Source organism: Bubalus kerabau, chromosome 19, assembly GCF_029407905.1.
Source record: "Bubalus kerabau isolate K-KA32 ecotype Philippines breed swamp buffalo chromosome 19, PCC_UOA_SB_1v2, whole genome shotgun sequence".
Lineage (NCBI taxonomy): Eukaryota > Metazoa > Chordata > Mammalia > Artiodactyla > Bovidae > Bubalus > Bubalus kerabau.
In genome coordinates, this window is record NC_073642.1 from 46,269,039 (window position 1) to 46,294,088 (window position 25,050).

The following is a 25,050-nucleotide window of genomic DNA, read 5'->3' on the forward strand; positions in this document are numbered from 1 at the left end:
GCCTCCCACATGCGGCGGCAGCAGGGTCCCCCCCGCAAGGAGGGCGCTGTGAGGTGGCTTCTCTGCCCGGCACCCCAGACGGCCCCTGGAGGCCGCTGAGGCAGGGAGCGCCGAGCTTCCTCACTCTCCACACCTACCTTCTGGCGTCTTCGCCGGGTGGGCGGCAGGGAGGAGGCGCAGCTAAGCCGGGCCCGCGCCGCCTCCCGCCTAGTGGACCCGCGCGAGCCCGGTCCCGTGAAAGCCCCGCCCCGGCGCCCGTTCCCACTCCTGATTGGCTGGTCCAGCCCGAAGGCGACCCGGCAGCCCCCCGGCCCTCGTCGCAGCTATAAAGGCGGCGGACGCATGACGGCCGCGGCGAAGCTCGGGCAGCTGCGGTGCTCGCCCTCTCGCAGACCCCGTGGCACCTCTGTCACTCTTTTGCCCCTGAGCCGTCCGACTCCACCATGCCTAGGGGCTTCCTGGTAAAGAGAATTAAACGGACGGGCGGCTCTTACCGAGTGCGCCTAGCCGAGCGGGTCTTCCCCCACTTCCCCCGACCCCCGGGGACGCCGCCCTTCCCCGAGGAGGCTTCCAGTGCCCCTCAGCCCGGTGTGGAGCGGGAGGCACACCCATCTCCGGAGGAGGAGGCAGCCCGTGAACTGTCAGGGTCGTCCTGTCGGGCGGCTAGGGTGAGCCCAGCGGCGGGCGGGCGGGAAGGCGCGGAGTGGAGGGCGGATGGTAGGGAGGGTCCGGGGCCCAGCCCCAGCCCCACGAAGCCGGCGGGCGTGGAACTGCGCAGGGCGTTCCTGGAGCGCTGCCTCAGCTCACCCGTCTCTGCTGAGTCCTTCCCCGGGGGCGCTGCCGCCGTGGCCTCTTTCTCCTGCTCGGTGGCACCAGCAGCTGCACCGACCTCGGGGGAGCAGTTCCTGCTGCCGCTCCGGGCACCGTTCCCGGAGCCCGCGCTCCATCCGGAGCCCGCGCTCCATCCGGACCCCGCGCCCCTCTCGGCCACCTTGCACGGCCTGAAGCGGGCCACCGGCGGCGAGCGCCGCGCCAAGGCTCCTTCAGGCTGCGCATCTGGGCCCGCGGCCGCCGGAGTCAAGAAACCAAAGGCCATGAGGAAGTTGAGCTTCGCCGATGAAGTCACCACGTCCCCTGTTCTGGGCCTGAAGATCAAGGAGGAGGAGCCCGGGGCGCCGTCCCGGGGCCCCGGGGGCAGCCGCACGCCGCTGGGGGAGTTCATCTGCCAGCTGTGCAAGGAGCAGTACGCAGACCCCTTCGCTCTGGCTCAGCACCGCTGCTCCCGCATCGTGCGCGTCGAGTACCGCTGCCCCGAGTGCGACAAGGTCTTCAGCTGCCCTGCGAACCTCGCCTCCCATCGCCGCTGGCACAAACCGCGTCCCGCAGCGGCCAATGCAGCCACGATCTCCTCGGCCGACGGGAAGCTGCCCCCATCGTCGTCCTCCCCGGATTCCGGGACTGTCGCATCTTTCCTGGCCGAGGGGAAGGAGAACAGCCGGGCGGAGCGAACTGAGGATCAGCACCCACGGGCCAGGGACAGCTCCGGGACGGAGCAGCACCAGGACAGCGCCCCACAGCCCGGCCTCCAGGTGCTGTCCCACCCCGAGCCTCCGCTTCCTCAGCTCCCTTATACGGCGGGGGTGTTGGGGCGCCGGGTGCCTGAGCCCGGCAGTGCCAGTGGTGTCGGGGGACCCGAGATCTTCGTGTGTCCATATTGCCACAAAAAGTTCCGTCGCCAAGCCTATCTGCGCAAGCACCTGGGCACTCACGAGGCTGGCTCGGCCCGCGCGCTCGGCCCCTGCTTTGGCTCGGAACGCGGCGGCCCCCTGGCCTTCGCTTGCCCGCTGTGCGGGGCGCACTTCCCGTCGGCAGACATCAGGGACAAACACCGGCTGTGGCATGCGGTCCGCGACGAGCTGCTCCTGCCCGCTCTGGCCGGGGCGCCTCGCGATGCACCGAACCCAGGCGGGGCACCCGACGGGGATGCTCAGCAGATTTTCTCGTGCAAGCACTGCCCGTCCACTTTTTTTAGCTCCCCGGGGCTGACCCGGCACATCAATAAGTGCCACCCCTCAGAAAGTCGGCAGGTACTGCTGCTGCAGATGCCGCTGCGGCCGGGCTGCTGAGGGCTGAGAGACGAGGAAGATTGTAAGGTGGGCCGTGGAGGAAACAATCCTGGGGATTTCTATGGGGTTTTCTTCAACTTGCGAGTTTACCCTCTTTCCTTCTTTTCTCACCTGAAACTCTCAATAGTGTCAATGTTCCGCCTGAGGAGCGGACAGAGAAATGTAAACTCTCTCTCTAGAGCAGGTATGTATATGGTATAAGCGTTCCCGGTCAAGAAGTGTCAGCTTTAAATCTTCCTCACAAGATAGGATTCCCCCCGCCCCCACCAAACTCTGGAGACCCCAACGAATCCTATATGACTTGTAATTCCTATGGAAAGTCGCAGTGAGTGCGTGCATGTCTCTACAAAGGATTCTAGCTACCAAAAGTGGAGGTCCTTTTTTTTTTTTCCTCTAGCCATCGCAAGCGCCTCTGTAGTTTCTGTCTCAATAGGGTCAGACGTCTTGCACTGTATATTCTGTGAATTAAAAGTTATGTGATTGGTGCCAAACTTACATTGGGTGGGTGGGAAATACAAGACCAGTGTCTGTGGGCAGGAAATGTAAGATGTTTACGCACTTTTGGGTGATGTGGAGCTCTCCTTGTAAACTTTCCTTTTCCCAGTGCTTAGTCCACTCTGAAGCTAGTGTCTGGAGGTGGGGCATAACACCTCTTAGTGAAAGGAGTTGAGACCCCCTCCCAGATTCTCACCTCTAACCCTTTTGTGTGCAGTATTCAGGAAGATACTTTAAACCTTCTATATAAGCTTTTGGGAAATACAGAATTCATTTCCTAAAGTTTCAGTTTTAGTAGGGTTTCATCCAACTTGTTTTAATGCTTCTGTTGTAAATCTTATGTGTATTATATATGACACTATGTTCAGCATTAAGGAAGATGTTAATACTTATAACCCACTATGAAAATGAATGGCAATTCATTCAATATTTCAGCAGCAACCTGGTTTTGAATTTTTGTAAACCATATTTAGCATGCATTCTGTACCTATGCCCTAATAGCCAGAGTTTGGAACACTGGCTGAGTACTGCTGGACAGGTAGCCCATATTTGTAAGATGCTTACCACCAAATAAATGTACATAGCTGGTGCTTTGTTGTGTTCTGTGTTTGTCTAAAGAATCCCATTGAACACAGCCTGTTTCTAAATGCCACACTTCTCATCTCCCCAAAGCCAGTCATCTTGGTGACCCATTTAGTTGGAATACAGACAAGAGAAATTATATTTTGTAAATGATTATAATGGTGCATAAATGGGAGATTTTCCTTGGAAGTATGGCTGCACAGACTGAACTCCAAAAAGCAAGGGATATGTACTATTCTTCAAATATTAAAGATACTTTACCACCCAAAAATGTCAACAAATATTTTCATATTTTCTTCTTTTTCAAAATTAGTGAATAGTTTATTTGAAGATGAGTAAAATGTTAACTGTGCTAATTAACTTCAGTATTTTTAAGTTAGTATTTTCCCTCCAATTTGTTACATATTATCAAACCATTAACTTGTTCATCTTTTTAAAAAAAGGAAAAGCATTATAGAAATTTGTAAATAGGTATTTTATCTTTTTTGCAGTTCTTCACTTTGGTTGTGGGAAACTGTCTGTATTGTTTAATCTTGTTCCCAGAGCTCTCTGTATCCATGTTTATCCTTTACATAAGCTTTAACGGGAATTTTAGTTTATTTTCTACATAGTTTCATAGGAATTTTTTATTTATAAGGAAATCCAAAATTTTAAGTGCACAGAACTCTGAAAGCTTCCTTTACAAACTGTAAAAAGTTTTGTTCCTGAATATATATTACCAAAAAAAGTAAAATTTAATCAAAGAAGCATGAAAGTGAGATAGAGGCTTTATTAACCAAGTGCATTGGAGGAAGTTTCTGGTGAGACGCTATGAAAGTGAAAAATCTCCTATTTTTAGTAACTGTGGTAGGATCTCTGAGAAATAAATTGGGGTGTATCCAAAGAAGAGAATTAGAATTCATTTTTCATGATTAGTTAAGATAAACCTAGGTTCATGCTTTATGGCCCTGCTTATTAAGTCTGAAAAAATATAAAAGACCACTCATGAACACAAAATGATAAGAATATTTTTATTGTATTATTAAATACCATCTTTTTTGCACTGTTACAAATTTGTAGATACTACATGAATGATGATACATAATTTATATTTTATAGTTTGCCGATATGATGTATTTACACATGCAGTTAGTACCAATGTCATGCTACATTTCCTTAGGAGATGCTCGTTCAAAAAAAAAAAAAACGTGAGCAAAATGTGAGCAGCTTATCTACTGTAGGAAAATATTTCTGGAGGGTGGAATGTATACCAACCTGCACCTGCATGTTCAGTATTAACAATATTAGATTAATTTAGACTCCTGGGTCATGTTCCCTTTTCTTTTAAAATAATACACATAATTTAAGCCACACACTTAGAAAAGTTTTCTTCTTTTTTTTCTACCAACCCCACCTCATTCTTCCCTTTTCGGTACTTAAAGAACATAGATATACCAGGGTCCAGCAGCCAATAATAAGGGGCCATAATCTCAAAACAGAAGTGGCATTTAACCGTGATACTATTTAAAAAGCAAAACATTAGAAAAATATTTGGAAGCTAAACATGAATCAGAGTTCAGCACAGTGATTTTTCTGGTTATTAGATATGTCATGGCATCACCTGCTGCACAGCCAAGAAATGAGACACTGCTTTGGGAAGAAAAAGGTAATGCTAAAATTATTTCAGCTGGAATTTGAGATGCTAAAAGACCATTTATTTTAAGTCGTTTATTTTGATAACATAAATAATCCATACACATCAAGTGTATTAACAGATCTGTAACTTTGCCACAACGTTACAAATGTTTAAAGATGTACATTTATTAAAAAATTATATATTTACTGAGCCATAAAGTTGTAATGGGGCATGATAAAATCATGAGGCTATCTGTCCAATTATATTTTGGCTCAAAGTTAATTATGAAATTGAAAGTAAAACTACTTGGACATAATTATCGAGGGAAGGTAAAGGGTATAGAATAAAGCTTCACCCCTTACCCCCCATATGGCAGCTTGGAGTGTGGGGGAAAAAACCAACCGAATAAACAACCCAAATCTAAAATACTAAGTTACAAATTATTTAAATCCAGTGTTTTCTAAAATAAATGTTCAGGAAGGAACATGCATATTATGGCAAACACAAAGCCTGGAAGAGTTAACGCCATGTTCATGCTAAGGTGGCTACTGGTGACCACTGCCAGGCTGCTGTCTCCTTAGGATTTATTGGCGGAGCCAGAGGAGCGACGCAGCTTCATGGACATGCGGCTTTTGCTCGTTCGAGGAGACATTGGAGAGGCCAGGTCGGCCCCGTCTACCTGCGCCGCTGTGGGAGTTTCACTGGGTAGGATCTCTGGGTAGGAGCCTGTGGGAAACAGCAAGCGCATTAGTGCAAATCCTCTGGCTCTCCTCCTACAAGAGTAATTTCTCTGCTACAGATCCAAAGACCTTAGTGAGGTCTTTTGAGAAGAAAGAGCAAGCCCCAAATTTGCTTGTTACAAAAGTCTACTAGTATTTTATTTAAAACCCAGTGATCTGGCGGCTCATGTCATCATAGTAGCCAGAAAGCACCAATCATTATTTCCAGAACCAGAGCCAACCAGAGAGCTCCCCAGAAGAAGCAATGGGAAGCAAGATCTTTAGGACAGAAAGGACAGGGATCCAAAGCACCATCAGCATGCACGTGAGGGCTTAAGAAGCAGGTGAGAAGGACCAATTCCTATCTCTCGGGTACAGAATATAATCAACAAAAGGGCCTTCATTGCTCAAACTGGAAAATAAAACAGCACCAAGCATTCCCAAAAGGGACTTAGTAGTATGAGACCATTAAACATGCTAGGAAGTTAAATTTAAATATGTTTTTAAGAAGGAACAAGATAAATTCCAGGGGGGAGAGGAGGGTGAGGACAAGATCTCTCATCTGAAAGTCAGTTCAAAAAGAAAAAACTGCTCTCTCAAAGTGTCTCAATTTAGAAGAGATAAGTAATGCTCGTTTTCTTAAACTTCTGTAGTTACCAGTAGAATCAGTAGATGTAATATTTGAAAGAAGCAAAAAAAATGAGTTCAAATTGGAAAATTCTTCATACCATGTACAAAGTAGTTCTTCACTTTTGTATGTTATTTCTATGAATTATGATTCTCTACACACTTTGCACACTATAGGCACTCAAATATTTCGTTAAAAATAAAACCCCCTGAAAAAACAAAAAATCTGCAAATAACAAAATTTTTAACATTCTGTATATTTTGAGGCACTTTAATCCAGGTTTCCTTTGTTTTATGTACATAAAAATTATCTTTATGTGTGTCACAAACAAAGGTACATGACACAGGCTGCAGGCTTCAACTGACATAGCTCCTTACTCGGTAGGAAACTTCTGGCACATCTGTTAGCCACTGGAACTCCTCATTGACCTTCTGAGCTACTTCCATATAATGAAACACTTGTGCCTAAGTTGAAGGTATGAATATTTATAAAGAAACAATACTGTTCAATAGAGGTACAGATCCTACTGAGATGTCTTAGGAAATTAAGAATGTATCTCTGTAGAACACTTCAAAATGTTTTCAAGGTCAAATAGTATACTCAAGAACAAGCATATATTGTCAAGGAAAAAATATTTTATCACTAATCCTAATTCAGGTAAATTGCCCTCTTTTTCAAAGTAACTTCTCCAACATTCATTCTTTTCTAACTGAAATGAGGTTGGTCTTCAAAATACAAGAAGGACATGTACTTCTGTTCGCCTTTACTCTTCCCAAAGATCTGAACTGGTTCATACTGGACCCATACTGGAAATCTTAGAGAATATGAATCCACGGCCCTTTTGAGGGGAGCACTGCAGATGGATGGCAGAAGGAAGGTGAAGAGCAGTAGCTCATGCTTTTTGGGTAATGCATACTTATTTCCGGCCAGTCATGAGAGGCCTTCCCATGTCTGTTTACCTTGAGATGGCCAATGTTTTCTAGTGGAGGTTTTGGGAGGAAGAGAACTATCACTGCATTTCTTTCTTTGTTGTGAATGAAGAAATGGAGTAGCGAGCAGAAGTGAGAAAACAAAAGAGAAGACAGATAACAGATATGAGCGACATAGTGCAGAATTTTACAGGTGTTAACAGAGGAGCAGAGAAGACAGTAATCAGGTTTTATGAAATACAATTGGGCATGCAATGTGTTAGGGTGATGAAGTTTCACAATGGACAAATGCTTTGTACATTCAAATGTTATACTTACCCACTAACAAAACAAGTTCAAATAGGAAAAAAGAAAAGAAAAAAAAGGTCTATGAGAAATTCTATAAACATCTACCTTTTAAAGTGTTCATTGTACTGGTGGCAGGTTATCCTAATCACTCAATCATAAATTCTCTTGGGCTGTACTGTCCAACATGGTAGCCACAGCCACATTACAGTTAATTAAATGAAAATTTAAAATTTGGCTCCTTGATGCACTAGCCACTTTTAAATTGTTTAGCAGTCACAAGTGGTTAGTGGCAACCCTAATGGACAGTGCAGACACAGAATATTTCCATCATCACAGAAAGGAACGCTGCTTAGAGTATGCCAAATTCAAAGAATATTTTTCTTCAAAAACAGCAATTCCTCTACGTCCCCTTTACTGCCTTCAAGGTGAAACCCCTTTCAGTCAACTGAGTCAAATCAGACTTTTTAGTATGTGTGTGGACCTCCTCACGTTTTAGCAAAAGATATTTGTGATGGATACTCAGCATACCCAAATTCCATAAATAATCGATGGTGGATAGATCTCAATTTTAGATTTATAGAATAATGTGATACTTGCACATCATTTCACATCCTACTCTAAGTATTGACTTATGTCACCTGAGACATAAAGAATACGGATTTATTTCTATCAATAAAATAATCTCAAGTATCAAGTTTAAAAAGTATACGCTCCCATGTTTTACAAAATGTATCTATTACTAATGTTTTTACAGTACTCACACAGACTGGTGTCTATATCTTGATGGTACAATATATTGATTCGTACTTTGTACACTGATTACAATGAGCTTTATTACAAGCAACATGAAGAATATGACTTTGGGGATCTAAAAAGATTATAAAAGGGCACTTAATGGATCATTATTTGTTGTGGCTTTGATTATACTACTTGCTGACAGGTATGACCCATTTAAAACTGCTAAAGTTACTGGAGGTACTAAACGATGCCTTTAAAAATGTGACTTTGAAAGCAATTCTAAATAATAATGAACTAAGAGGTGGTGTCTTGTTGGAAATAGCATGGGCCTGGGTTAGACAGACCTAAGTTAAATGACAAGTTTAGTTTGCTGGATACTGGGCAAACTAACCTGAGATAGTTTTCTTATTTGTAAAATGGAAACAATACTAGCTGTATTCCAAAGTTGTGGGAATGAATGCCTACAAATGCAAAGACCCTGACATATAGCAGGTATATAATAAGTGTATACAATAAAACTACAATAAGAGCAAAAATTAACAAGACTTTAAATCAAAACAGATGAAGATTAGAAAAGATGGGATAGAAACTAGAAATAGTTTTTGAAGAAAATGACCAATAACAAAATGTTAATTGGTAAAATGTGGAGAACATAACCGTTTAGTTTGGGGGAAAATAGAGAATTTATCCACTTTTATGTTAATATTCCTACAAAACATAACCTTTGTTAAAGAACAGATCACCCAAATAATCTTACTGCTTTAATATCGGTAAAGGAGTAGATACGTGGTTAAGATTAGTGTGGATGCACCACTGAATGTCATAAAGTTAACACATAATTTAAAATAAAATAACACAGAAATACAGGCAAACATGAGGTTTCTTATTAAGATATTCAAAAACTACCATTACTGCAGACTGAGAACGTATCAGTCTAAACTTGTCATATTTTATCTCCTTACAAATGGGAAAACTGGATTTAGGATAAATGGATTCATTTGAGTTCATGGAGATAAACAGGAGAACTAGGATTTAAATCCAGATCAGTCTGACTTCCAAAGCCCATAGTTCTCCCATGGCAACCTTAAAACTATATAAAAAATAATGAAGATTTTTCAATGGATGGAAAAGTAGAGCCTTCAAAATAAAAATTTTTAACAAACTCTAATTTGCAAACAAGACCGGTTACTGGGCAATTTCTTTCCTCCCTCAATATTAAGAAGGGACTGAAAATATTTAGGCTAAATGAATCATTATATTAGTTAAGATCATGCACTCTGAAGTCAGACTGACTGTAGCAGGTGACTGGGTAAACTTTTTTGGTTTTCATCTCACAGAATATTCAATGAGAGGATGCACAGTGATTGTTCAATTGTTATTTTCATCACAAAAATTTTATATCTGAATGACTGGTCTATGTGAAAACTGAACCTAATAATTATTGTTATTAAAGGTTAATGGACTTTAAGATTAATATTATTTGTTTCTTGGTCAACATACAAGCCAAATTTCTAAGTTCAAAATACTGAAAAGAGAATATACTTGGTTGCTTTAAATTTCAGGCTAACCTACTGATAAATAAATATCATTAGGAATTTGTTTTTAAAAACAGTAAACAAACTTATAGCTTATATGTCAAAGGCAGTTGATTTTCTATTGGCACTCACAAATAATATTTAGGATATATATAAAATAACTATCTTCTGAAAAGCTAAAATCTTTTCTTCCAGATCATTTCAAAGCCTGGGAAAAGGAGAAAACTTTAATAGCTAAATTTTGATGATTTATTCCATTGAAAGATTCAAAGAGATGGGCCTGACAATTGTAATACTGTCTCATCTACATGTGGCAATATAGATTTTATGAATTAATAGCAAAACTGAGGTTGGAATAAAGAAAGATTAGATTCTACTCTAGGTCTTCATAATCACTATTTGGATTATTTGAATCTTATTACTAATTTTTAGAATATTTACTTAGGAACCTATATGTTATCTAAAGGTAATTATACAAAGTGGTATGTATATGTAGATATACATATTACATGTATATACAGTTGACCTTTGAATGTGGGGATTAGGGGTGCCAACTCTCTATGTAATGTGCCTGTAACTTATAGTCAGCCCTCTATAATGCAGTTCTCCCTATAGGTAGGTAGTTCTTGTTCCTCTGTATCTGTGGTTCTGCATTCACGGATTCAACCAAACTAATATTGTGCAGTACTGTAATATTTGCTACTGAAAAAAAAAATGCATGTGTAAGTGGACCTGTGCAGTTCAAACCCATGTTGTTCAAGGGTCAACTGTACATGTATATGCGTGTATTATATATGTGCATATTCAGAGGGAGTCAAATACCAATCAACCCTTTACTATTTAAAATACTAAAATTTCTAACAGTTTGTGGAGAAACAAATCCAAAGGGAGGTATCTAACACTAGCTCAACTAAAATAATAGAGTATTAGAGGTAATTCTAGATATGCTACTAACAATGTATTCAGAAATACTTATGGCTGATGATAGTAAAAAAACGTAACACTGGAAAAGACTTGGGACGGGGGAGAAAAGACAAGACTTACTTTGAGAAGATAATGTAACATTAGGGGAAAATATCAGGATTTTGAACTGCCAATATAATCTGACCAAAAAGAGGAGTAATTTCAAAGTTTAGAGTCAGAGGACAGGTATTCATGAATATTAAGACATTGAAAAAGAAGGTCACTGTAAAACTTTTGATATTTTCCACACACATGCCTGACAAAGATAAAGGGATTTTTTTCCTGTAATTTTTTTTTTTAAATAAAGGACATGAAAAATCTAATAATGTTTTAATGTGGTTATGGAAGATCAACAACGTGTGACATCACGATATCTCCCTCAATGACCTTAGGGATAAAAATAATTTCCCTTAAGTATCAGTCTACTGCTACAGACAGAGTCCATTTTGAGAAAATACAGTTATGAAATTTATGGATCAACTATGATACACCAAAAATGTTTTTCATGTCTATTTAAATAATACTAACAATTACCTAGAAAAATCCTCCTTGGATTTCAATGTCATCACAACTGATAAATTACTGTTATACAGGAAGTAGGTATTAAATAAGCTTGAGCCAAGTAAAGTAAACTTAAGGTAGTATTTTTCCACTATTCTACTGAATAGAATTATATTATTATAATTCTATTGGTTTGGTTAGAAGGAACAGATTATATCCTTTATATGATTATCATATTGATATTCCTTTAAAACATAATTTCAATTTATTGTATTAGTATTGATTAGTATTAGTTTATATAGATGTGGTATGCATAGGCTTTCTAAATTGATTCTCATCTGCAGTTCTGAATGCCATTTCCTCAGTGTGGCAAATCAATTTTTTCATTATATTAAAAAGTAATAATGAACCTAAAAATCTTCACACTACTATGCAATTTTTGCAAACCATAAGTCAGGTCCATATGGCTATTATGTGGCCTATTTTATGTCTTCTCTCTACACTTTAACATAACTTTAAAGGGAGTTCTGCATGTATCAGTTGGTTTGTGACAGGAAAATCAAAATTTGAGCTGATTGGGGAAAACAATCATTCTTCAGATGTCATTATGTTTTTGCTACTGTAAACGGGTAAAGGTTTCCTTTTTTATATTATTGTGTTGAGCTGAAAACCACTCTGGGGTCTCTCTGGGGGTCTAGGGGTGAAGACTTCACTTTCCAATGTAGGGGTGTGGGCTCCACCCCTGGTCAGGGAGCTAAAACCCCACATGCCTTGGGTCCAAAAAACCTAACACAAAACAGAAACAATATTATAACAAATTCAATACAGACTTTAAAAGTGGTCCACATTAAAGGGAAAAAACCCACCTTAAAACTACTCTGATAAAAATTTTAACTTTCATAACTATTCAAGTCTATAAAAAAGCATAAAAATGTATTCAGTAATACTGGAAAAGTTATTTACAGGTAAAAAGACCTTTTAAAAAAAATTCAAGGTCATGTTTCTAGTGCTTCCTAAAAGCAAAGACAATTGAAAAAAAAAATTAACCAGGGACTTTGCTGGTGGTCCAGTGGCTGGCACCTCTGGGCTTCTTCTAATGTGGGGGCCAGGGTTCATTCAATCCCTGGTTGGGGAACTAGATCCTGCAAGCTGTGACTAAGACCAGGCACAACCCCCTCACCCCCAAATTAACCAAAGAGCCTTGACTTGGCTGCTGTCATCCTTTACCTAATGTCTCAGAAAGTGAGACTACTACTTACTTTCCATATTATGTATCTGGTCAAATGTGCAGGATAATACATAAAATATAAAAAAAACATTAAGAACAGGAATATGAAGGACTCCAGCTAGTAAACAACTACAACATAAAAACTGACAGCCTGTATACATTTAAGGGGAGAAGTTAGTCTGAACATGGTCTAATCAATATTTTCACTTGTGAAACTTATGGTTCAACTATATGATACACAAAAGTGTTCATGTCTATTTCAATAATGTGTGATATTTTATCAGATATTCTCTATTATTAAAAATGAAATGTCCAGGTATACTTAACTAGTTTTTACTTTGTTGTTCATTAATTTATTTTTAGTATCTTTCTTTTACCATCTTTCTTAATGCCAAGCTGAGTAATTTCAGATAGTGTCAATCCACCAAAGCAAACATTAAGACTTTTTAATCTTTCAAAAGATTGAACCCAGTCTAATATAATTTTCTCTTTGTTAGGTATTTTATATTATTAATTGAAAGGGCTCCAAGTTTCTTTGTAAAATTATTTTTATAATGGCCAATTAAATGGGTGACAGGAACGGAAACTTTAATTTTCACAGACTAAACCTCAATTGAGAATTACTGTTATTTTTTTCAAACCAATTAGGCCAGAAAAGGAGTACTATGCTTATTAAACTTATTTAATACAAAGAAAACTTATAAAGAGAATTTGAAGGCTTGTTATAGTGAATTTCAAGTATACTGTATTCTTTTTTCCTGCTTCCCTTGAACACCATTAAAAAAGTCTTTGTATTTCAGGTGCCTAGTACAGTGTAAGGCACACAACAATAACTATTTGATGAGTAAGGATATCCAGTAACAATGCAACACATTACAAAATACAGACACACCATTTCAGTTCAGTAGGACTACTTTTTCATGCTGAGAAACAAAAAGGTCAATACAACAAGGTGTAACTAACTTCAACCAAGGGTTCTATTATTAGTTATTTTTATCCCAGAACCAATGTTAGTGTTTCATGCAGACCTAGGTTAGTAAGTATAATTCTGGAAGAAATTTAGTGACAATTTCTGAAATGTTTAGTATGAACCAGGGCAGTGTTAAGTTTGCTTATTAACTGAGTTACAAGCTTAGTGCTTGCTAATTTTTAAAAAAGGAAATGGGGGAAGAACAAAGGGTGTTTTGTGTGACACTTTGTCTTACCTTCAGATAAACAGAACTGATATTTAATGATCTAAAGAGGGAAAATAAAATAAATGAAACAATCATAAGGAGTGCAAAGTATTACAGAATAGGAAGGCCATGAGTCATTTATTTTCTTACTGATTTCTTCAAAATTAGTTAATTGTAAAAATGCAGTACCCTCTTATAATCTTCAGTATTACAAATAATTTACTCTGTTAAGTACTTCTGAATCTAGACCAGTTATTTTAACTTTATTTGTAAGATCAGAACTGATAAGGCAATATTCTTGGCCATAAAATTTGATCCTCCAAATTTGAGAGTGCCTGCTCAACTGTGTTTCTTTTGCAGATACTTCAGCAATGATTCTGTGAAACATAATTGTTACTGCCCTTTAGCTAAGATAGAATGTAGTGTATGTGTTTTTAATGAAGACCGTTGACGTTTAAAAGAACTGTATTTAGGTAAAAGAAAGTATAAATCAAATTTATAGGCCAAATATGAAAATAATGATGAAAAATATCTATACTTCAATGACTGGAATTGTATTCAACTAAGTTTTTCATTAAGAGTTTTGTTTTTTTCTCAGAACAAAAGGGTATTGCATTTCAGGTTCGAATAATGACCAGTAACTAATACTTGCTTTTAACCTTACCGGCATCAGATGGTAAATGATGGTAGGGAGCTGGAGAAAAAACCTGTGCTGCAAAATCTTCAAATGTCGTTGGTTCTAAATGGTGCTGGACAATCGTTTGCAGATACCGTGCTCTCTCCTCATAGCTGATTTCCTTCAGTTAAGGCTGAACTTAAATGCAGCTTACATTGGAAAAGAACAGATCTGCTCAAAAAGGCCTATCACTGCTAAGCCATTACTTCTTAATAATATATTCGCCAACTATCCTTGCATATCACTAAGAGTATGACTTTGTAAAGAGTAAAAAAATATAGCTATTAACATAAGTTTACTCTTCCAGACACCATTATACCTGGTAGCTTAAGAGGGATACATTTATTAGAATATAACTAACAGTAAACTGTTGGAACAAAGAAAGGTTAACAGTTTACTTGGAAGAGGATTCAACTGCTACCAGGGTAGCCTAGGCTCATCTTATCTGGTTAATCAGCTTCGATCTGCAGATGTACTCTGAAAAGCCACATGATAAATATTATAATGCTGCTTAAAATACTATGTCTGAAATTCTATTTTTCATTTGCAATGATTTATTGTGAAAAATTCCTGCATATCTTCTTTTTCTAAATCCCTGCATTTTCCCAACAATTGTTCTCATTTTGAATGGAAGACTACTGTTGCTGTAATCCTTGAATAACTCCATGCAGTTAAGATAAATACACAGTTGAATCTGTATGTCAGAAAAAAATACCTAGTCAATTATAACACTGAAACAGGCAGGAATATTTGCAAAGAGTCCTCAGGACTCCTAAATACTGTCTAACAAAAGCATCTACAGGGCACTGACACTGACAGAAGAATACTGTACTTCCCTTTCACCACATTTTCTTCTCTGATATTATTGACAAGCAACCAGTACCTTGAAGTGTTGTTGCTTTTGAACAACCCACTCCAGGCTTCCTGTTTCAGCAGGCCTGATTGTGCTGTTAGCACAGAGAGGGCGAGAAAGAGAGAGAATATTTCTGTTGTTCACGAAAGCAACTATGGAAATGGCTGTCAAAATGTAGAGCAGCAGGCAGCAACATACAATTATCAGGAAAAACTCACATGCTGACTTCATGTCGTATAGTTCCTGAACTGAGAAATCAGTTAACCTTTCTTCTACAACTTTTGAAAGTTTTCCTGCTGTACTCTGTGTGCTATGTTGATAGGCTTTACATAAAACATATAAATAAGTATGAAGGATAATAAAAATTTGCCTATTGCTTCTTCTGTATTCACTGAATTTTCCCTAAAACCCATGTTAATATTTTACTCTCAAAATTCATTATTCTCTCTTTTTAAAATTGCAATTCAATTGTTATTCTTCAGTTCTTTAAACTGTAGACCAGGTCTATAATCAAGACCAAGAAAAAATTTTGCGAGGAAGATAATTTAAAATGTTAATTCAGTGGGAGATCCCATAGCAAGTTGCATTTACAAGGCATTATTGACAGAAACAAAGTTAAGTCTATATTCATTATGCACGTAAGACTGTGATGTCTTTTGCCATCTAAATGATTTGAGTAATCTCTTATACTACATTTTATGTATCAAATATTCAAATAATCTTAATTCCAATTCCTTGTAATCCATTATTTTCACTTCTGGAGCTGAACTTCAAAATAATTTCACTCCTGCAATGGGGAGCAACAGGAAAAGATGCTATATTAAAATGATCAGCAGTAAGGATTTTATAGAAGGATCATGCAGACATTTTTGAGTGTTAACCTAGAAAAGTAATATAGCACTTTTAAAAGAGAGTATATGGTTATAAATGAAAGGGGATGAAACTGATGGTTCAATCTAAATAATACCACATATCTCACAACTTGTTGGAAAGTACTTTTTTCATTGGGGGAGATTCACAGCTGCCGAATTTTCTGCAGTTAATAGAGTCCTTTGATTCACAGCAGTGCCCCTTGTACAAAAAATACTGGCCTTTGTGTATTACCAGAAACTAATTTTCTATTTGGCTGAAAAGGGAAAAATGGGGTTATTGCTTCTCCCTCCTACAGAGCTTTTCATTATGCCTGATGCACTCAACTTCTAAGCTCTTCTGAGAAAAAAAATAACTGAAGAGGCAAGAGGTAGAAAAATGAGCTTGTTAGCACATTAGAAGTGAAGTATCTTGGTGGGCCCTAGAAATTCCCAGTGGTGTGTTAACTTATCACTCTATGCATGCTGGCACTGATAGTCTCCCAATTGATCACTCTCTTTTCGCACCAAAGGTGCTGCCAGGAAGCAAAGGCTGAAGGCCCACAGGAGAACAGTCTGCTATCAAAACAAGCTGTTTTTAAAAGTCTGCTTGAATGGGTAAAATGCTTCATGAAAAGTAGGGTGGAGACACCTACCTGCTTTTAAAATGCTCTACTTTCAGAGGGCCTATAAATGAAATATTTTACTTTATCTTATTATATTTAGAGTTTACACAAAAATTAGGCAGAGAGAAAGCAAATTTAGTATTTCTAAAGCAAGGAGAATACTTCCAAAGTAGTAAAATTTATTAGAACAAGAAATGAATATCTAGAGAAGATACATTTTGGGGTGTAATTCTATTTTACTATATAAAAGGTGATTCATAAAACTGAAGAAACTTCAATATATAAAACTATACAAACTGAAATTATCTAGACATAATGTATTCATTTTGTAGAAAAACCACATGTATTTAATAAAATTGCAAAAAAACATTAGAGGTAATAATGCTTACTAAACAATTTTTAAAGTCCAAGTATAGGTGGCAGAGTAAAGGAAAACAATCACTGATGGTTGAATTTAAATGAAAAACTGTAACGGTGATGTCTGCAGTTTCCTTTAGGGGGATTATTTTCAGAAAATACTGTTAGCTTAGTAACAGCAGACTACAGTAAACCACATTCTAAAAGCTAAATTCTTTCTAATTTTCCAAGTTTGCTGTAGTCAAATAAAGCACAAACAATAGTATCAAAGCAACCCAATCTACGTACTTACGTCTTTTCTTCTTTTACTTTGGAAAGCATATATTAAGGTGATATACTGAACTTGAAGTACTTAAACCATAATCCTGAGTCCACAAACAAGGAGGCTTTTGTGACTAAGATGATTATAAAGTTACAAACAGTGATGTTAGCATCTGCAATGGTAACCATAATTCCAAACAGTTAATTCCTATATGTCCTTAAAATAGGTTACCCACTTACTCCTTAAAAGGCAGCTCTCTAGGGAGGAGTTATTAGTACCTACAAATTGAGTGGCCTACACAAACCTGATGGATAGTAATAATTCAAGCTATATTCCTACTGCAATTGTATGTTGCCATTGGCATTGAAATTACAAATGAAATGGGTGAGATGCTAAAAAGGTGATGGCATACTTACAAATTCAGAGTGAAACTTAAAGTACAAGTCTAAGTTGAATTAAGACAGTTTTTGTTGCAAATCTAAAACAACCCAAGCCAAAACTAGCTAGTAAAAAGCCATTTGATGAAGGAGACTTTTGGCTGGTAGGAATCTTTAATACAGAACTAGCCAATCAAAAGAAATAACACACAGGTGCTGCAATCACAGCAATATAATTATCCACTAATCCTCCTTTCCTTCTACTTTCTGCAAAAGCAGAAATGGGGGGAAGGAGTATTACCCATTCTAAAAATAAGAAAAAGGAACTAAATATTTTTTATAGTATAAATAGTTTAAACCCAATCTGTACTTCATTAGCACAATGTTAACATCAGTATGCATTTTAAGTAACTACTTTTGATTTTAAACTTACATGTGAAATAATAAATAATGGCCCTGTGTCACTGGATCAAGATCAGCTGTCATGAAACTAGGGTTCAATTTCAGCCCACTCCTGGAAAGAGATGCATGAATTCTTTGTGCCACATTTTAATGTGAATGTTAAAAACAGTTATTTTGACCACTGACTCAAGTCCTTGTATCAGGTTGGTGCAAAAGTGCGGTTTTTGCACTGTTGAAATTTGCTGTTTGATACTGGAACACATTCTAAATTAATGTGGTTATGTTATACATCATTTTAATTTGCAACTCTTGCTTTTCTTTTTTTTTGCTGACTTATTACTTGCTGTTTACATTTATTTTAGACTATGGAAAGAATGTTAGATAAGAAGCAATTTCGAGCAATTTTCTTATTTGAGTTCAAAATCAGTCGTAAAGCAGCAGAGACAACTCACAACATCAACAACTCATTTGACCCAGGAACTGCTAACGAATGTACAGTGCCGTGGTGGTTCAAGAAGTTTTGCAAAGGAGACGTGAGGCTTGAAGATGAGGAGTGTAGTGGCTGGCCACCTGAAGTTGACAACAACCATTTGAGAGAGACCATTGAAGCTGGTCATATCACAATTACATGGGAAGTTGCGGAAGAACTCAACATCAACCATTTTATGGTCTTTTGGCATTTGAAACAAATTGGAAAAATGAAAAAGTTCGATAAGTGGGTGCCTCATGAGTTGACCAGAAATAAAAACGTTGTTTTGAAGTGCTGTATTCTCTTATTCTATGAAACAACAATGAAGCATTTCTTGATCAGACTGTGACAGACAACAAAAAGTGGATTTTATACAACAACTGGCAACGCCCAACTTAGTGTGGTGAGACCAAGCAGCAGCTCCAAAACACTTCCCAAAGCAAAACTTGCACCAAAGAAAGTCAAGGTCACTGTTTGGTGGTCTGCTGCCCATCTGATCCACTACAGCTTTCTGAATCTCAGTGAAGCCATTCTAACTGAGAAGTATGCTCAGCAAATTGATGAGATGCACTAAAAACTGCAACAACTGCAGCTAGCACTGGTTAACAGAAAGGGCCCAATTCTCCATGACAACGCCCAAGCGCATGTCACACAACCGACACTTCTAAAGTTGACTGAATCGGGCTACTAAGTTTTGCCTCATCCGCTATATTCACCTGATCTCTCACCAGCGACCACTTCTTCAAGAATCTCTACAATTTCTTGCAGGGAAAATGCTTCCGCAACCAGCAGAATGCAGAAAATTCTTTCCAAGAGTTCATCGAATCCCAAAACAACAGATTTTTATGCTATAGGAATAAACCAACTTACTTCTCGTTACTAAATAATGTGTTGATTGTAATGGTTTTTATTTTGACTAATAAAGATCCGTTGGAGCCTAGTTATGATTTAAAATTCACGGTCAGAAACCACAATTATGTTTGCACCAACGTAATAAATAGCAAGTGTTGTCTCCATGTGGACACTTTTCAGTACCAGTTTAAGAAATATATACATGCATTCATTTGCAAGAATGCTTTGATAAAACTTGTCTATGGTACGTACAAGAGGAACTTCTGAGTTATTCTGAGAAAACTGATTTCTCATGAGAAAAAAGAGAATATGAAGAAAAGAGATGGTAAACAGTTAATTAGTGCCCCTTTTTTCAACTTTACTAATGTATAGGAAAAATAGACAAAAGGTAATTTTTTTAAAGGTAGATTTGGTTTTTAATTTTTCATTCTCCACAATAATTTTCTTAACAATACAGTGTAATGGGGGGATTTATACGTCCAATGTAATTTGTGACTAGTTTCAAAGAAATTGAAACTTGTGTGTGTATGTATGTGTGTTTATATATGTATATATGTGTGTACACATGTAGTATGTAAGAACGAATATAAAGTATAATTTTTCATAAAAAGGTGTTACGAAAATTATAAGCAGACATCAAAGGCCTATCACTGCCTAACTAATTCCTCTTAAATTCAAGTTTAATATTTTCTTTCCAAAATAAACAAAACCCCTACTGACTCCTTTTTGAGTAAAGGCAAAGTATGAAGTATCTATATCTGTGCTTGACAGCATAGCCTCAGGGATTCAAGGCCCATTCTGAAATTCCTAATGCAGTAAGCACTTGCCCACACTCGTAGGAATGTGGTTTCTTTGCTGTTTTACCAGTTAGGAATTTCGTCTGCCTTCTCTCTATAGAAAATTCCAAGAATGGTAATTGCAGGAAGAGAAAGAGTTTTGCATAGTGACTTAAATTTTTTTGTGAATACTACCTACCTTATTTACAAAGTTTGCAAGATGGTTGGTAGCTTGGTATTGACTCTGGTGGGAGTTTTCCCATCATGGAACTCAATAAATGCCACAAATCGAGGCCTCTTCCTGCTCTCCAGAGCCAGCTGTTAAGCACCAAGTGTGCCTCTCTCCTCATGCTTGTTCTTCTAACAAACTAGTGGGAGACTAATGTCTGAGGGTGGAGGCCATGCTGTTTTATCTTAATATCTCCAGCACCTAGCACAAGACCCAGTAGTACTCCTTGACTGTTTATAAACTATAGAAGGAATGAATCAAGTTGGTTTGATAATTGATTAGGAGCCTGTTGACTTCCCTGGTGGCTCAGATGGTGAAGTGTCTGCCTACAATGCAGAAGACCTGGGTTCAATCCCTGGGTTGGGAAGATCCCCTGGAGAAGGAAATGGCAACCCACTCCAGTATTTCTGCCTGGAAAATTCCATGGATGGAGGAGCCTGGTAGGCTACAATCCATGGGGTAGTGAAGAGTAGGACACAACTGAGCGACTTCACTTACGCAGAGAGCCTGCTTCCTCTAATCCCAATTAGGCTCTCCAGAGACAAACCCCCTTGGGGCAAATATAGTTGGGACCTTCCTAGGATTGAATTTAGAGACAAAGTTTGAATCTTACTTATGAGGAAGAGTTTGGTTCTACCCCTATCCTTAATCTAGCTGACTTTTTTTGAAAGAAGTGAGTAAAGCACTGTGTATACCTATGTAAGGTATAACATTAAAAGAAAGCTGATATTAACATAAAATAATTGCCCACAGAAGAAATGCTATAATGTTCAACGTAATCACAACTCATTACAATTTAGCACTGAAATAAACATTTTGTCCCACTGGTTGGGATAATTTTTTTTTTAAGAAATTAAAAATTTTTTTAATTTCTTTTTAAAGAATTTAAAAAATTTAAAAAATTCTACTTATCATCCAAGTGGCCATCTGCAGTGAAGGGAGAAAAGGAAAGAAACTGGGAATATCTCTATAGATAAAATAAAATGAAAGGTATTTTCAAAATCATTTTAGGCAGATATCCAAAACTGCTCTGTACACTCTAAGAAGAGAGGTAAAAATATCCTTGAAAAAAATCCTTGGGAATTTAAATATTTAAGGTTTTAAAAAGGCAATCTTGAGAGTACTGATCCCAAGGCATCATTTATAGAGAATATTTTAGGACAAGTCAGAACTTGAGGAAGGCTACAACAAAGATCTACCAACATTAATTTCAGGAAACTCAGCAAAATGCTTATTCAACAATAAGCTTTGCCTTGAAGGAGAATATAAAGATTTGCTTAGAAAAACAAAGCTGCTGACTGACTGGTAGAGTTGGGACTAGAACCTTGGTCATTTAAGAGTCCAGTGCTTTTCTACAGACTATCTCAATGATACGAATTTTAGATGGAAAATAAAAGTATAAAAGGCATTTTAGTCAGCTCAGGGATGGCCAACACAATGACTATTAGCTTAACTTCTAAGATTGGCAATTTTCAAAAAATGTTTGTTTATATAGTTGAATCCCATATGTAGTATAGTAAAAATCTATAACATGATCTAAAAAATGAGAAAATAAACCACATTTGGCTTTTCAGTTCTAAAAGGCCATGAAATATTTTCAAACATTCTGAAGTAGTATCATTATAGGATCTTGAAAACATAATGGAAAATTAGAATTTTATTGAGATATAGTATATAGGTAGATACATTTTGTAAGTACAACTCAAGGATCTCATGACTATTATTATCAGGAGTAAAGTGGGATACTTTCCTGAAATATACAGGGCAATGAAGTATTCCGCAGACTAAAAGGCACTGCTCCTTTATAAGATAAAAGTAAGCTATATTGCTTACTTTATAAAGATCTAGTAAATTAACACTCCATTTCTTTCCTACAGCAACTAATTTCTTTAGGAAACATGGAGTCTAGTTCATATGCAGTAAAAATAAAATTCTCCTACATAAACAGCATGAATCTTAGAATTGTTAAACAGAAATTCTGAAAATCCACAACAGGTTATGACAAATAATTGTGTATGATTTTTATGATGTCTAATATTAATGAAATTCTTTAGTAGTTGATACTATCTACACCATGAAAGAAAAGCTGTGATTTGTCAGAGTAGACAAAGCTGGGCTTTAATCCATCCTTTTAACCATACTGCCAAGTCTATATTGTTTTCACTGCGTCTCAATTAGGAGACAGGCAGGACACCTGGTACTTCTTTATCTAAGTCCCATGGGCTGCCAGATGACTCAAAATCCATAACAGGTGCTAAGGCACTGTGAGGATAGTCCTATTATTGAAAGCTGGAGTTGTATAAAATTTGGACCATATATAATTGCTCATAAATCAGTCAATTATTAAATGAAAACATTAAGTAAAAAGTTGATAAACCCAATTCTATATAACAAAATTTATGTAAACACACTTAAAAAGATTAACCTTAAATAAATAGGATTAAAAATTTAAACCTACCTAAAGGTTCTGAAAATCCTTCCTGATTTAATAATCCAATAATCATTGGCAGCTTCTAAAAAGCACTAACATTATCAAATATGTATATGTTTCACTTTCATGAAAGCTGTATAAACCAAATCATCTAAAAGAAAAACTAAGTTACTTGGATTTCAAATTTAATGAAATTAAAATTTTGTACTCTCATTCTCAGTAAGATCTGCTTGAAAATATTATCACTAAGTAATAATGAGACTTTCACAGTCAACAGAGAACTGCTTCAGAACTACTAAGTATTAGAGTAAGAGTTTTTAAAATATTGAGGGAAAATTAGAAACAATCACTTGTGTGTTTTCCTTTTAGGAACAAAAATTTCAATACATTAAGTTAAGGAAATCAATGTGTTTGGAATAAATACTAAACTTGCGTTATGTCAGAAGACTGCAAAAAGGAAAAAAAATAACTAAGTGAAATTTTACAGTGTACAATTACTTAAGTGTTATCTCTACCTAAATGCGCACTAACTTAATTAAGATTCTGTTTAAATGCTATAATTATTGGGAGTACACAAAGTGATTTATTATCATGGTAAATAGTTACAGGGTTCAGCAAACCATCATTTAAGACACTGTCATAGAATCTATGATAAACAATATATTGGCTTAAACTAATGCACTATATGCCCCCAGGGAATAATAGGCTCAGAGACAGGACTTTAACATTAAAATCTACCCATTAATCTTGACTTAACTATAATCTATTCTGTAGTAAAAGGAAGAATGGGTATTCAATGAATTACTGTTTTTGAAATATTGCACTGGGTGCTCATTTACTAAAACAATTTAAGCGGATATGAGAGATGGAAAAGTAGTTAAATTTTACAGAATGTTACTAATTTTATAAAACATGCATTTGATTTTCCTTCAGTTTAGCAAGGACATCAAAATTTTAAAAATCTATAGATTGAAAAACTTTTCTTAAAATTACTCTCCCTGAACCTTTGAAAGGACATGTTGCATAAATTACAATACTGCAGTATAATTTAGTCAATTTAATTTCTGCTGAAAAAAAAGAATCATCTATGGAAATATATTATGGGGTCAGGATCTTGGGGGCTGAAATAAGCTTTTAATATTTTTTTAAGTTGTACATCATTGTTTTTTTTGCATGAGAACTTCCAACTGCTTGATTAGACTGACCAGAAGAAAATGTAAAGACCTAGAGTGGTGTTTATATAAATATTACAGCATACACTGACTCACTTTTAAAAAAGATATCCAAAATAGAATTCAAGGAGAGAAAGATAATCATGAGTGACTGAAACAGGCATCACCTCATTTAACTGATAAATCTAGTATTTAACCTTAAGATTTGCGACTATTATGCATAAAATTGATTTATATTTCTGTATCAGTATAGCTTATATATATTCAGATGATATTCAGGAATTGTTAAAAGCACACAGTAAAGGAAATTAAGTCAAATTTGTCTCTAACCTTATGTGATGTATAAACTTTGGTGGTTTTAACCCACTTTCCCTTATTTTAAATTTCTATCAAGATTACAAAACATTATTTTCATTTCATTTAAACAAAAAAATATCCTAAAGGAAAACTGACTTTTGCTCTGCTATAATTTTGTGGGCTGTTAACAGGGAATTACTACAGGTGGTTGCTTAAGTATATTTATTTGCTTTCTTTTTGATAGCAGGTATGTGCTAAATAAAAATCAACACCTTTATCAAGAGAGAATAAGTAAATGTAGAAACATCAGTTCTACAACAGCTATTTTTGCTGCTTCTCTTTTTCTCAACAGCAATTAGTAAAGCAACCCCTTCCCCTCCTCCCTAGTGCCGTCAAGCTGTTCAGAGCAGTTTGCAACTCGACAATGGTACCATTGTGAATGCTCTCTGGGCTTCCTTCCCACAGAGAGTTAAATGGGCAGTTCCTGCTGCCCATGATTGGTGTCCAGTGAAATAATACTCAAGAGCCAGGTTTTATCAGCTTCACGCCAAAGAAGTGAAGCCAGGGAACCCAAGCCTTCATATCATACTGGACCATATGCCAACCCTGATGGCCCCAAAGGTTTATCACTAAGAATCAGGATCCATCATGTCCCTTGTGAAATTTCACTTCACATACCTTATGTGAAATGCAAAGCTTCACTAAAAACCGAACCTTCTTTACAATTGGCATGAACAGATGGATGGTAACAGTGGTTTGGCAAGCAAAAGTTAAGATTTAAATAGGCTGTATTCTAGTGTTTGAGAGGAAAAGCAGTTAGAAGAAAATGCAGAGATCTGTGATCCATAGTTTAATTTTAATTCCATTATTGAGTTATTAAAAATTCAATAGCCAAATCCCT

At 37.4% G+C, this 25,050-nt stretch overlaps 2 protein-coding genes across 11 annotated transcripts in view; one reads left to right on the forward strand and one right to left on the reverse strand.

Moving 5' to 3' along the window:
- The first annotated feature begins 379 nt into the window (after window positions 1-379).
- INSM2 (INSM transcriptional repressor 2) lies at window positions 380-2,126 on the forward strand. The gene has a single exon (XM_055556549.1). It carries the CDS (start codon window positions 444-446, stop codon window positions 2,124-2,126), a length of 1,683 nt encoding a protein of 560 aa, XP_055412524.1. The 5' UTR covers window positions 380-443.
- Window positions 2,127-4,199: 2,073 nt separating this feature from the next.
- RALGAPA1 (Ral GTPase activating protein catalytic subunit alpha 1) overlaps window positions 4,200-25,050 on the reverse strand; it is a 207,685-nt gene continuing 186,834 nt past the window's right edge. For 5 of the 10 annotated variants that reach the window (XM_055556543.1, XM_055556538.1, XM_055556545.1 and 2 more), the window contains 3 exons: window positions 14,187-14,311; window positions 13,553-13,583; window positions 4,200-5,544 (listed from right to left, as the gene is read on the reverse strand). In XM_055556543.1, coding sequence (XP_055412518.1) covers window positions 13,576-13,583; window positions 14,187-14,311 — 133 coding nt within the window. In that variant the 3' untranslated portion in view covers window positions 4,200-5,544; window positions 13,553-13,575. Of the gene's footprint in view, window positions 6,630-6,678; window positions 11,906-13,552; window positions 13,584-14,186; window positions 14,348-17,174; window positions 25,049-25,050 lie in introns of those variants that run through there. The other 5 variants (XM_055556547.1, XM_055556548.1, XM_055556540.1 and 2 more) reach the window with 4 other exon arrangements.